Genomic DNA, 14,167 nt, shown 5'->3' on the forward strand with positions numbered 1-14,167 from the left:
TAACTGTGATATTAGCTTTTTTGCCATCCAGTGGCTGGCAGAGACTTGTGTTTGACTTATGGTGGAGCTCCCCATGGTGGCTATAATGTGTACTGCAGAAATAAATGTCATTAAATAATGTAGGGAAAAATTATGAAAACTTATTCTGCAACCCCCCAAAAATTTCCCAACTTTGGGCCCTGACCTGGACTTTAAGAATAAGTGATCTAAAGCATACCATATGAGCTGCCAAACCTGGTACAGCATTATGGCATTAGCATGTACATCTCTCAATGGAACAGGCTCACTGGTGTTTATTATGACGTGACAGCTAACAGATGGATGCATGTCTGCTTACAGCTTCTAAAAGTTCTTTTGTTTATAATTTTTCTGAATATTGAACCTCAGCCTTAATTAAACATATGTATGCCTTTATGTATGGTGCATTAATGCCAGTAGTGACAATAAAAACAAGTAACAGGACTTAGCTTTTACTCATATTAATTTTAATAAGAACACATCCTCTGATAACTGGCGCATTCAACCTACTGAAAAAGTAAACATGACGGCTTATAATCTGCACATTTATGACAAAGCCTTCCTCCAAGACATTAAAAACAAAACAAAAAAACAAGCAGGTGAACATTACTGAAGGAAGCTCCAGCCTGCAGAGACCCCAAATTAAAATACCTGACTGCTTCTATAGACACACCTTCAACGCAGAACCTTGCAGGGTGAACCCCGGACACTGGTCAAACCAACCCCACTCAATGAGGGCACCTCAAGAGTTGAAAGGAACATCTCAGTCATCTACAGCCTAACTGGACACACTGAAGCTTGATTAATTGATCCAGAAGAAAAAAAATCTAATCAGGAGTGTGGAAAAGGTGGAGGAAGAATTAATTTCATTTCAGACTGTTGAGGCACTCTTGGTTGAGTGGAGCTTCAGTGGCACAGTAAACTACTTCAATTCACATTCACTTCGTTAATTATAATCTCTCAAACAGCAGGATGTACAAGAGAAACATGGAAAAACTACACCCGTTTGTTGTAACAAAGCACTGTAACAGCTTCATATGGCAGATGCTTCTCCTGACCACTGAAACTTGCATGAAAGTTTATACACTTAGCACTTAGAGAGCAGATTGAAATGACTCCTGCAAGCAAGATGGTCAGAAAAAACTCTGATTACACATTTTATGAAAGGGGAGACAAAGTTCACAGTGGATAAACACTTTTTTTATCCAAGTACAATAAATACGCTGGCCTAAGTAGGTAGATTACGGTTGCTTTGGTGCCCTGGAAATGAAGGGACACTGCTTGTGGGGTGGGGGGGGGTGCTCATGTATTGGATCAGCATTAGTAACAGACATGACAGTTCGTTCTATTTTCTCATGGTTAATTAGAAGAACATCTTTGCAAATGGTTGTGTTTTTGGTGGGGAATTCCCTCTTCTTTTATTTGGTGTAACAGCAGGTAGGAGTGGACGGTTGACACCATATGTTACAAAGGGACGTGGCTGAACAGATACGACACAGACTCGCCGTTGTGAGTTCTACGGATGGCCTCTGCAAGGATCATGGAGATGTCTATGACCTGGGGGAAAAAAGAGAGGATGTGTGAACATCAAGAAAAATTTTGACTATGTGTAAGTACACCATCAATTTAAATTAAAGCCTCAAAAACATACTAGTCTGAAGCCAATTTGAATCCTATCATTCTTAATACAAATTATTATTGAAATTATACTTTTCATTTCCTTGTTTTGCAATTTTGAATGGAAAGTCACATTTATATAAAAAGTTGCTGCTTGAAGTGCTACCTTCTATTGCCTGACCTGTATTTTAGGACAATGTTTCATCTTCTCCTCCTGAGGGATTGTATTGGTAACCACCACAGCTTCAAAGCATGCATTGTTGATGCGTGAAATTGCCGGGCCAGAGAAGATGCCATGGGTTAGGATGGCATACACTTTGGTTGCACCAGCAGAAATAAGTCTAAGAGAGGGAGAAATAGTGTAACACATAGGTCATATCCACATGTAAGACATAGTCTTTTGCTATGCTGGGAAAGTCCTGGTTTCCATACAATTCTAGGTAAATAAAGGAGCTTACTTGTCAGCAGCATGGCAGATTGTGCCACATGTATCAGCCATGTCATCGACTAAAATGGCAACCCGATCCGTCACATCTCCAACGAGAACCATTCGGTCCACCTCATTGGCCTTTTTCCTCTCTTTGTGGATAAGAGCAAAATCCACATTCAACCTGTCTGCTATTGAGGTGACCCTGAAACAGTTAAGTATGTCATCAGTGATTAAGAGCATGAAATCCACAGTTCAAATCAATGTTAATACATACAGTGAACGAAAACCCTCTCAAGAGTAGGAAAAGGCTAAATATAAATTAATTTCAATCAAATACATTTAAAAAATGTTATATGTAAATTCAATCCAACATTAATTTCTTTATTTTTTTCATCTGTAGTTTATTATAAGATTTTACATATTCACTTGAACAAAGCTTTTGTTATAACAACATTAATATAATCTCTACTTCTTATTTTTACTACTGCTGTTGATTTTTCTCTGTGTATTGTCATTGTTACATCCATGCCAATAAAGTTAACTGAAATCAATCAAAAGTAAATTTGATCCATGGAAGACTTTTGAGGATTAACTGAACTCAGAGGCAGATTATCTTGTGCCTAGGTGTTGTGGCCTAAATATCATACCAAAGTATTTTTCTTGCCTTTCATAAAAGCTAGTAAGCAGTGATCTTATGAGTCTCTCTTAATGCTTTCAGACAAACGTGGTTCTGGTTCTGGTTCCTGCTCTGGCTCTGTTCTGGAGTCTCAGAACCTTAGTGCTTTCTGGCAAAAAGCCCGCATTCCCACCACCAAAGTGGGAGGACGTGATGGACATGCATCCCCACTTCCAGCTTAACTTTTGCCTAAGTCTTTCTTGCTGTCCTGGTATTCCTTCCTCAGTTTCATGATTTTATTATCAATTATTTGGGCTGGCATTCGGGTAAACTCAGCCATTGCTATCTCCCCCGCAAGTTCGGCATATAACTTGCGCTTTCTTTCCTACTCCTCAGCTTCACCTAGAAGTCTGTTGATGCCCAGATTGCAACCAAACATTCTGTCTCCTCAGCAGACCACTTTTTCTCCAATTTCCACTTAATCACAATCTAGAATATGACACACCCACTGATGATGTCATGGGTCAGGAGGAAGAGCCAAATATAATTTGGGTCCCGCTAAGAACCAACTTTTCATGTTCTGCACCTGCCAGTGCAAAATCAGGTTCAGGAACCAAAACCAGAATGGTTCACTTCTTTGTTGTTGTATTGATACTAGTTTACCACCAACTACTAGATGATCTACATCAAGACACTAGTGTACCTCTTGGCTCCTCCTGCATCAGGTGAGACAATTGTACAATTCTTCCACTCTGGGATGTTCTCCTTGATCCACTTCAGTACGGCTGGCTCTGCATACAAGTTATCTACAGGGATATCAAAGAATCCCTAGAAAAACGAAATAAGAAGTAGGTGTCATTTTCAATATCTCACACTACAATTTGATTTCAATTCTGGGGATCAACATTAAATTCAGAATAGATTTTGAAGTCAAACTGTTTCTTGGTTCACAGTACATTCCCCATTTGTAATAAAGAAGTGTTTATTTCAGCATACACCGGTCTGCTGTACACTGAGCCACAATTATCATTTAACATTATCAGCTCAATGATGTACAATAATTTTAATACACAGAAGAAATTCTGAAACAAAAATAAAATGTTTCTGTGCTTAAATTAGCCCAACTGGATTCTTGAATTTTCCTTGGAATGAACAAAGTAAGTAAATAGCTCTCTATATCTAAACTGCAAAATTCTTAAATATGAATACAAATTTGTTACCTTAAGCCAGATAACTTTAGGTTACTGACAACTATTGATAAGCTACCTGTCAGTAAAATGTACATATAATAAACAATATGTATGTATATTTATGTATAATAAATCTAAAGCTGTCACTGTTAATGATGCTGTGGGAGTTGGTGGATCTACTTATTTTATTGTCCGTTCAGTATTTGGCTGGCAAATCCCTAAAGTAATGTCAGTAGCTTCTACTTATTTTAACTCCACATGGTGGTGTATGATGTCATTTCAGGCTTTTGACTCATTCCTCAAATGCCTCAATTTAATTTAGCAGATTTAGCGTATTGAACACGTGAGGTCCTGCTTCCTCATACATGGGGGACTGCAGAATCCACAGAGCGTCATTACACTTTTCTTTAGTGAAAATAGAACAGGCTTAGGCCAAGCTCTACAGATACAGGCAACACATCAGTAGGTCAGACAAAGCCATGTAAATGTTAACACTGTTCACACAATGTTCATCAACAGCCTTTTTTCATGACAAAAACTAGACTAAGACTAACAAAAGTAGATCTGTAATGACTAAAACTGACAAAAATTAAGTTCAGTTTTCCTCAAGATGACTAAAATCTAATGTGGTTTTCGTTGGACATTCAAAATCCATGATATTTCTCCACTGTAGGGAAATCTATCAAAAAACAATGCATCTATAGCTATTCCGGCTCTTAGCTGTAGAAAGCAGGGACCCCAGGTGTAGCTGAGTGCATGGCACACACTACCATGATTTGGTACCAGATTTAGGCAAGAAAATAAATGATCAGACTAAAGGTAAAGACTTAAATGTGAGGACTTGTTATGGACTAAAACTAGACTAATATGTTTTTGAGTTTTTGTCAACTAAAACTACACTAAAACTAAAAAAGGGTAGAAATGACTGAAATGTGACTAAAACTACAAGACATTTAACCTAAAGACTAAGACTAAAATTTAAAAAAGCTGCCAAAATTAACACTGCACTGAGAGCTAGCAATGTTAATGTAAGCAGCCTGGATGGCACACCCCATTGCAGTAACGCCAGGAGAGCTAGAGATGTAGCACAGAGGAAATAATCAGCAGCAGGGTTTGCTGTGCTCTAACTGACTGCTGTTGAAAACCTGTTTAGGGTGAAATAAATCATGTTTTAAAAAATACTGATTTTGTATATTTTCCTTTGATCAAGACTCTTGAAAATGAATATTCTGACGTGAATCAATCTTTTCCAGCACCTCTTAAATGAAGGCACATTAAGGAGGGCAAAATGACCTGAAAATCAGCTACCGCTGACATGACCCATAAAAAGGCCACTTGTTTCTTTTTCATGCACTGACTATGAAAGTCAAGGTTGAAATAACACTTTAAAACATTGTACATTGGTTAAGAAATTAGAATGACGAGCAGCAAATATTAACAGAATTATAAAGAATCAGGTCTACTTTTCCTGCTCACCTGTATCTGTGAGGCATGCAGGTCCATAGTGATGATATGGTCAGCGCCTGACACAGACAACATGTTAGCAACCAGCTTGGCAGAGATAGGAGCGCGGCTCTGAAATGAAAACAGATCTCTTCAGTCACATGGAGTGAGTGAAGTGGCAAGCAATGCTTGTTTCTAATTATAACATTTAACTGTTGGCTTGGTACAGAGAATCATTTTCATTTCCTTAACTTAAAACAGTACACAGAGTTTAAAATAACAGTATCTTGACCCAACAACTGCTTCCTTTACTATCAAACAAATTCATAACAAAATATTCAATACTATCTTGTGATATTAAGTGTCTTAACATTTAGCTTTCATAGCTTAAAGTGCAGCATTCCATCCATGCAGGTGATTTAAATGTTTGAATGAGAGCAAACAAAAGGCAAATACTGTCGCCACACAAGAAAGAATGGGGGAGGAACTGCTGAGCATATAGAATGAAAGAAGGAAAAACAAACAAAAAGAAAAGCAAATATGCCTTGTTGAGCGTTTATTGATGGACATGGCCGCAGGCTTCTTGTCATGAAGCTTGATGGCAAATGGCATGACAGAAGTAATTAGACAGATATCCCTCACCCCCACCTTGTCCTTCTTGTCTTGCCGGGCGTAGGGGAAGCAGGGGATGACAGCCGTGACCCTGGAAGCAGATGCAATCTTGCAGGCATTGATCATGATCAGCAACTCCATCAAATTGTCATTGATCTCTCCACATCCACTTTGCACGATGTAAACATCTTCCCCACGTACGCTCTCTCCTATCTCCACGCTGTCAGAAGAGAGAGGGGACGGGACAAACAACACTTAGTGTCATGAAGGTAACATAGATGGCGAGGCTGGAGACAGATGAGGCAGGGCAAACAGCGCCTTGAGTGAACAATTGTTAAATTAGGGGAAAGAACAGCTGAGTCACAAGTGAAAGTCTCTTCGTGATTCATGATATGACGTAACAATGTCGGTTAAGTTACAACAGAAAGGTGCTAACGACCAAAAGACAAGCTGCAAGTAAGCATTATTTATCAGACATGCGTGGACTACAAGTTCCAAACAACACTGCGCGGCAAATTCACCGTGACACCACATTTCTAACCACATACATGTCGCTAGGCTACAGCATTTGCATACCAGGTACGAATTCTTCTAAATATAAGCCGCAACAAGCAGCCAAATCAGCAAACAACTCACCATGTTTCTTGGTTGCTAAATTTCTTTGTAACAACCTTCCCCAGTTCGAGACCTAGGCGGTCTGCTATCTTCTGAGACAGGTCCGGATGTGAACTACCGCTGAATATTTTGATATTCGGCATTTTGTTACGGTCCAGGGCGTCGATAAGGTTGAGCGGGCTGCGCCACCGAGTCAGAATGAAGATACAAATATCAAAGAGTCCAAGACGACTACTGAAACAGTTCAACAGTTGAAGAGCTGCTCCTGCTGAGCTAAAGTGTCTTCCCTACCTATCCACCATTATGCCCCACACAGCTCGCGTGCGGTTTTTCCTCCGATAGTTGCGCGCACGCCCTCACTTGCGTCCTGACGTGATGACGTAATTCCGGTCAAAAGGAGCCAACACCAGAGGCACGTGAGCGAGCAGGTTACACAGTCATATCATATTTAGAGAACTTTAATGCAGTATAACCTTACTAAAAAACATAAAATAGCACAAACGAGGTTAGCTCATATTCGCACAGTCACCAAATCTGTCGTGCGGATGTTCTTCAATTTACTGACTAAAATATAATTTTGATTACGCCCACCCCCCGCCATAAACATGGACATCAATGCATCAGTGTTAGCAAACATGCATCACCTTTGTTGGTATGTGAAGGACACTGCATTGTATGCTGACCGCTCTATGAAACTACCCATAAGCTTAATCTGTCTTTTTTATTATTTAGTCAAATTAATAATCATTCTCTCTTTACCTTAATTCAGGTATCAAAAGTGCTCATTACCTTTGTGTTAAAGCAACCTTCCTTATTTTGGCAGAGGCCCTTGGAACATGCTTGGTACTCCCTGGGCTGCTTGACTCCAGAGATAACATGGCAGATTAAAAGGATTGTAGCAATACGTTTTACCACAATGGAGTTAAAAGAAGAGGTAAGAATGAGTTTTTAAATAGGAAAATGTTTTTTTGTCTTGTAACATTAACGGTTGTTATGTCTTTTCCATGGTTTTCAGGTGGTCTCTCCATTAAAGTGGTAAATGGACCCTGGAGGAGTTTATCATTATTCTAAATGTTTGCCATAATTCCGATTAAGACATGTCAAATGTCTACTGTGAATTTAGCCTCTTTTACTATGACTCATTGCTTCGTTTTGACAGGTGCATAAAACTAGAGTTGTTGAGTTTAAAAACCCACAGGCTATTGTACTTAAAGTGGATTATCTCTGAGTCTTGCAGTTGAGCAAGCCGTATTTCAGTGTTTATGTTAATTGAGTTGCTTGTGGCAGGCTTCAATCTGCTTTCAAATGCCTAACAATAACATAAGTAAAACAGAAAAATTTTTAAGTCAACCTTTCTTAAATGTAAACAAAACAATTTAACTTAAATGGTTACTGTGTTAAGACAGTGAGGTTTACACTGTTGAGTCAACATTAGTTTTTGCTAGAGGCAACCTCTTGCAGCAAGAGAAGCGCGTCCAGGTAATTTATCTTTCACATGATGTATTTTTTGTGAATTCATTCAAATGGACATCCTGCAACGACAACAGGTTAACCACATGCAATGCCATCTCCAAGTTCTCTGAAATAGTTTATACAATATACTTTATTGCTCTTAAAACATGAGTTAACTTTGTACACAGACAGAAGACCACAGTGACGACAAGATCATTGACAGTAAATAAAGACAGGAATGAAAAGGAGCACAGAAAGAAACAATGGATTAAGCCATGGCGGGCTTATTGTGTGAATGAAACACAGACAAATCCACACAGTTTAGCAAAGCAACTGAACAATGACAACCACAACAAATGTTCATCATAATGTCAAAATGTTCAAGTGCTGATGAGAGAATGTTGTCCGGATAGTTCTGTTTATAAAAATAAACATGTCCCATGCTTTATGCTTGTAATATACTCATTAAAATATATGTTTTGCTATTAGTCTCTATGTTACATTACTACTATAAATAATTAACGTATACAGACATGTTTTATCTTTTCCTTTTAACAAAATAGTGAATAGTTTGAATAAATTGAAATGTTACAAGTAAGCTTTAAAAGTGTTTTGTATCCTCTCAAGTATTTTGTCTTACTATTTACATTTGCGGTGTAGAATAATACAGTTTCATACAGAATATTATAAACATATTGCCATCACGGCCTTTCAGTTTAGCCTAGTTTCCACTTCAGAACTGAAAGTCGATCCATATAAACAGTCTCATCAGCTAGTTGTTCAAGAATCTGCCCCTGAAAGTCGAATACGTTTTGGGAAACATGCAGTACAGTGAAAGAGAAACACACTGCATATGAGTATGGACAGATCAACATCAACAGCAAAGGACAAACTGTTAAAAGAAAGTGCTTGTTAACTCCTCAAATAAGTTTGAAACCAAGAAAAACATGCAGGAAATCTCATTTTCATTTCATATAAACTGAGTATAAATAAAACATTTTATGTGACACTGCATTGCTAAAATGATTAAAACGCGCCTTATGCCAGAAAAGACTCGCTCAAAATCATACCTGTATATGCAAATTAAATATTCAACTCACATAACCAAAACATTACTCGGCTGGTAAAGTCCCTGTAAAGTGCAATCCAAATGTTGTGTCATAACACTCTAGATATGTTGGAATAAGGTTTCTGTAAACACATGAAAACACTAAGATCTATGTGTGACAGAATTTTTATTGAGACCATTAGAAAGTTGTTCACCTCTTTCCTGGCTTGGTTTGCTTAGGGCAGAGCAAAAATGTGAGCCCATGACATCACTAGTCTTGCCCTGCCCCCAATTCTATAGTGATATAAAATCACTGAGCAGTTCATCTCAGTACAGTGGCAGCCAGGAAGCTGCACTCTGATGAGAAGCATTTTTTTTAAATCGAGAGGATAATATTTCTCATGAGTGGGTGTGGCTTCGTCTGATTCGACTGATATGCCCACACCATCCTAGAGCAGATTATAAATCCTTATTTTTTATGACTGGAATTTGGCCTGGTTGTTCGTAGCACAGTGGCCTATCATATAACTAATCTGAAATAAAGATTTTTTTAATCACTTCACAGGTACTTTAAGTATTAACTGTGTTTTAATGAGACCCTGTTGAGTCCTACTGCTCATCATCTTACAAACATTACGTCATCCTTGTGGCTTTTTTTATCATCCTTGATTTAATACTACAGATTCATTAAATAGTGGATGATCTAGTTAAATACATTGACTTAACATGGATTTTAAACATCAAGTACATTTTTTAATTGATTTTTGACAGAGGTTAATCAGGGTTTCAGGTTTTACCCCAAAATGACCAAATAACTTCGCCAGAAACAGCTGTATCATATTTCTTGTCTTTCCTATTGTAGCAGCCCAACTTAGTTTTAATAGCACTTTCTTCTAACAGTATGTCAGTACACATGTTAGGCCAGCACAAATAAGCCTCAGTGATTTACTTCCAAGAACAAGAGGATGAGACACAAAGAAGATTTCAGACAGTGAACAGATGTGTTAGTTTTATTAAAATACATAGAAAACTACTTTGTGTGTTTCTTATATATTTGCTAGATTGCACAATGTTAAACAGCACATAGAAAGCAAATTTGTTAATACTTTATCTGAAAACCTGAATAAAAACAAAAGATCCTTAAAGTTGGGTAAGCTGTAGCTTTGAGGAGATGATTTATGTATAACTGGTGTTGTGGACTCAAGTCAGTTATTAAGCAGCAGAGTGAATAAAAAACACTTAATTGAACATTAAAAGATACATTTCAACTTGCAGAGCTAATTTCAGAGGTTGTGCAAAACTCTACTGATAAGCTTACTCACTTGCAAGTGGACAGCTATTTTAACTACAACAGTGTGGTTGATGCAAGTGAGACGTGGATCAGTGATGGTGTAAAATACACTGTGCGTTATTAAGTACAGTATGGATGTTCCTTCTGCACAGCTCAGTGAGGTAATGACACTCATTGCTGTGTAGTGATAAGACTATGACTTGGTTCTCTGCTACATTGTCTGCCCTGAGCAGGTGTCAATACCTGCACTGTTAAATTGAGAAAATGGGCCTCTGTCAGTCGGTGGAGTTAAAATGTCATACTTGTCTTTCAGCTGTTTTCATATTTGCCACTTGCATTTTTACTCTCACATTAGTACACCAGATGCTGTCAAAAAGCCAACAGAGATCTCTGTTTTGCATTACAACAGTTAGAAAACTTAACAAACACACACATCACCATCTTGCCAAACCAATGCCTTGGACTATGCAATTAACAGAAGTCGCTACTTGACGAGTTCTCTGAAATATTTTTGTCTGGAGCATACATTTATTTGTGATGATTTAATGTAATCTTCATAGTTCTCTTTAATCAATACATTTCAAATATATTCTTCACTTTTTTTCTTCACAAAACTTTATATTATTTGCTAAGTAGACACAACTCAAATGTACATTACATATAAAATATTATACTATAGTGACTTTCTATATTGTAAGTATTGATGAGGTGATTAGCCCTGTATCACCCAGTCTGTTGTAGGGTTCTTATTCCATTGTGCATTAGTTAAGTATAACTTTATATTTCAAAACAAGAACCGCAAGGCTACCTCAGGGCCTGTAAACATGAGATGAAACAGGTTCATTTCCATTTGCACTGAGGATGATTCATTGCATGAGTTTTTAAAAAAATGTAAACAAACAAATCATGATTTTGGATAGAGTAGCCAGCCACAATCTGGACCACCCCTGCCAGAGATGTTCTTACTGGGCGGGCAGAGTTTTGATGGGTCGAGTGAGAGAGCTCATGTTATTGGTGTTTGAGGGAACTTGAGGGCTCACAGTCTTCGTCGGCAAACTGCTTGAGTGTCCCATTGATTCTTCTGCTGCACGTAGAAGTAAAGTGTAGTTGATAGCTACTTCCTCAACTTTTCTCAACAGCTGCAGCCTTTGGTTCTCAGAACGAACCCCCCTGACTAATTTGATGAAGGTCTGAGTCAGTTCACACAGTACTTGAAAGCTGGCTGATACAACAGCAAGCATACGCGTTGGGCTTTTTTCAACACTTGCCACTCGCCGACAAGATGCTCTGAATTCTTTGAAGCGCACCGCCAACTCCTGTTTGTACTCTGTAATCTGTGAGGGAGGAAGACGAGCTTCACCCTCGGCTTGTGGGCTGTTGGCACACTGACGCAGGATGGCAAGCAGCTCATTAGCATCCAACTGGGCATTAAGAAAGCCATCAGGCAAGCTGAAACTTTTCCCCTGCAGAGCTTGTACTCGTGCCAAGCTCCCCTCCAATGTCCCACAGGCTCTCAGGTCAATCTCCTGTGTCTGTGGCTCCTCCTCTTCCTCCTCCTCCTCCTCCTCTTCCCCGCTACAGTCCTCTGCATTAAGAACCTGGAGCGTTTTGCTCACTACAGGGAAGGTACGAGAGTCCAGCTCCATCCCTGGGAGGACTTGAAGTGGTATTGAGTATGATAGTTCATCTTTCTCACTACTTTCATCCACTGCTTCACACTTCCTGTAGCAGAAACAGAAAGAACAGCATTTATCTTTGTCTTCGCTGTCTTCACTTGGCAGGGTCAGCAGCACCTCTCCAGGACCATCTTTGCTTTCACGCCCTAAATCCTCTCCCTGGATGAAAAACACACCCTTTTTCCCCTTGTCCTGATGTGACTGAGTGTGGATCGGCTCTATTGGGGTGGGGAGTCTCAGCCCTGTGGCTCTCACTCTCTCCATCTCCTTCTCTAGGCTCTTTGCTTTTGGCTTTACCTCAGCATAAACAGGAGTGCTAGTGCTGTTATCTAGCTCTCCGATGCTGTATCGCCTCTGGAGCTTCTTATACTGTGGACCTCCCATGCAATCTGTTTGTGAAGTACAAGTGGGCAAGCAGGAACCCTGCTCTCCTCTTGGCTCTCTTGACTCAAGGCTTGTAGAGCGTATTCTTGTGGTCTTGATCTCTAAGGTCTGAGGTCTCCTCGTAGCACCTTGGTTGTGAGGGACTTTGGGGACTACTGGAGGGGTTTTTGAGATAGTTCTCTCTCTACCTCTGTGTTGTGTCTCTGTTGTAGAGCCAACTGGTGTGTCAGGTAGTCGCATTCCCCTACACATTCGCTTACAGTCACAGCTGCGTCGCTGCTCCCTAGAGATACCTGGTGCCTTCAAGACAGGGCTAGTGCGGAGCTGGCAGGCACAAGGAGTGCCTGAGGGCACAGGTGAAGATCCCTGGGGCAAAAATTCACCTTGGGATGACTTGGGTTTCAGCAGCTCTTCTAAGAACTCCAGCTCATACTGACGGACTTTCTGCAATTGAGCCCTTCGTTCATCCGTCTCTCTACGCATTCTTGCTGGGAACGTAGCTGATAGAAGGTTTCTAAAACTCAAGAAAGGGGCACTACGCGGGGACTTCCCTTTACCACCACCTTGCTTTTTTGAATCTCTGGCTGGAAGAGTAGAGACCTTATCAACAGAGGGACTCGGCGTTGTTGGATCATCTAATATTGGCAAAGATTTTATGGAGCATTTCTGGGCCTCAGGATTGGATTTACCCTGGGCACCCTCAGCCTTGCTTTCAGCTGCTTCCTTTCTCTCTGCTTTTACAGGCAAATGAGGGGAGTACTTGGTTTGTATTTGAGGGCTATGTTTTGCCATACCAGAATCTCCTCCTACTTTCACTGAATTTTCCCTACTATTGGCCATCTGGAGACCTTTTGCCCTAAGACGCTCATCGTCTGTGGGGGAGGAGGACTGAAACACCACTACCTTCTGAACCTGAGGGTCTTTAAGTCTCAGCTGAGGCCCAGGATCCTGTTGCACTGGGCATGTGCAGAAAAGGTCATCAACAGTTAGAAGTTCTGTGGAGCTTGAAGGCTTCATGGTCTCACTAGAGGCAGTCTTGGCATCTTGGCACATATTAGTTGGAGAAATCTTGGCAGAGGCAATTCTGTCCACAGGCAGGAGAACAGGTAAGGCTTTGTTGCTGGGGTCAGTTTTAAGAGGTGCTGCAGTCTTCCCCTTTTTACCCTCAGACAGATTTTGGGGCTGAGACTCCCCAGAAGAATTAGATAGCTTCTGATCTTTACTGACTTGAGCTGTCAGTGAAGCATCTGACACTTTGTGTTCTTCGGGTGACACAGAGTTGAGATTAGGGGTGTTTGCTTTGGTGGACTCAGAGTTTGCTTTCATTTCTGCCTTCTGTTCAGACTGAGAAGTGTCTTGGTTTCCCCCCTGCTCTGTCATAACACTAAGCACTGAGGATTCTTGACTGGGACTGACTTTAAAAGGAACAGTCTTGCTGAGGATTACTTGCTTGGGTGGACAGCCAGCACGAATTTGACCCACGGAGAATGCTCCGGTCCCTATGGTCTTTGCGGTGCAACCAGGTATAGCCAAGGGAAAATCACGGCGACAGAGGATACGTTCTTTGTTGATATGGTGAGCCAGCAGGTAAGCCTGGTTCTGGTTCTGCTTCATAGCCGATACCATCTCAGAAACATCTGTCAGCTCAGAGGAGTTGGTCTCGTGGCCTGAATCCAAAGATGACTCCGGTGTAATGGCAGCTAAAACAATCAGCCCTGAGAAGGAAAGGGACAAAGCATATATTTAGGATGTTAAATATAATATAAATATCAAGC

General features: G+C 40.1%; 2 protein-coding genes and 1 long non-coding RNA gene across 4 annotated transcripts in view; 1 reads left to right on the forward strand and 2 right to left on the reverse strand.

Moving 5' to 3' along the window:
- Positions 1 to 463: 463 nt before the first annotated feature.
- LOC121516537 (ribose-phosphate pyrophosphokinase 1) lies at positions 464 to 6,880 on the reverse strand. 2 transcript variants are annotated; one of them, XM_041797876.1, is made up of 7 exons: positions 6,563 to 6,880; positions 5,957 to 6,146; positions 5,348 to 5,446; positions 3,385 to 3,509; positions 2,094 to 2,267; positions 1,817 to 1,976; positions 464 to 1,575 (listed from the first exon to the last, which is right to left on the reverse strand). In XM_041797876.1, the coding sequence occupies exons 1-7, from the start codon at positions 6,682 to 6,684 to the stop codon at positions 1,483 to 1,485; spliced, it is 963 nt and encodes a 320-aa protein (XP_041653810.1). In that variant the 5' UTR covers positions 6,685 to 6,880; the 3' UTR covers positions 464 to 1,482. The 2 variants fall into 2 exon arrangements, with proteins under 2 accessions (XP_041653810.1, XP_041653811.1); XM_041797877.1 differs by having other exon boundaries at positions 5,963 to 6,146; positions 6,563 to 6,879.
- Positions 6,881 to 6,956: 76 nt separating this feature from the next.
- On the forward strand, positions 6,957 to 7,754 carry LOC121516828. Its single transcript, XR_005992512.1, has 3 exons — positions 6,957 to 7,193; positions 7,365 to 7,475; positions 7,557 to 7,754. It is a non-coding gene; the product is annotated as an uncharacterized LOC121516828 (long non-coding RNA).
- Positions 7,755 to 9,132: 1,378 nt separating this feature from the next.
- Positions 9,133 to 14,167, reverse strand: part of frmpd3 (FERM and PDZ domain containing 3) — an 88,042-nt gene continuing 83,007 nt past the window's right edge. The window contains exon 16 of the mRNA XM_041797769.1: positions 9,133 to 14,107. Coding sequence (XP_041653703.1) covers positions 11,295 to 14,107 — 2,813 coding nt within the window. The 3' untranslated portion in view covers positions 9,133 to 11,294. The remainder of the gene's footprint in view (positions 14,108 to 14,167) is intronic.

Source organism: Cheilinus undulatus, linkage group 10 (genome assembly GCF_018320785.1).
Source record: "Cheilinus undulatus linkage group 10, ASM1832078v1, whole genome shotgun sequence".
NCBI lineage: Eukaryota > Metazoa > Chordata > Actinopteri > Labriformes > Labridae > Cheilinus > Cheilinus undulatus.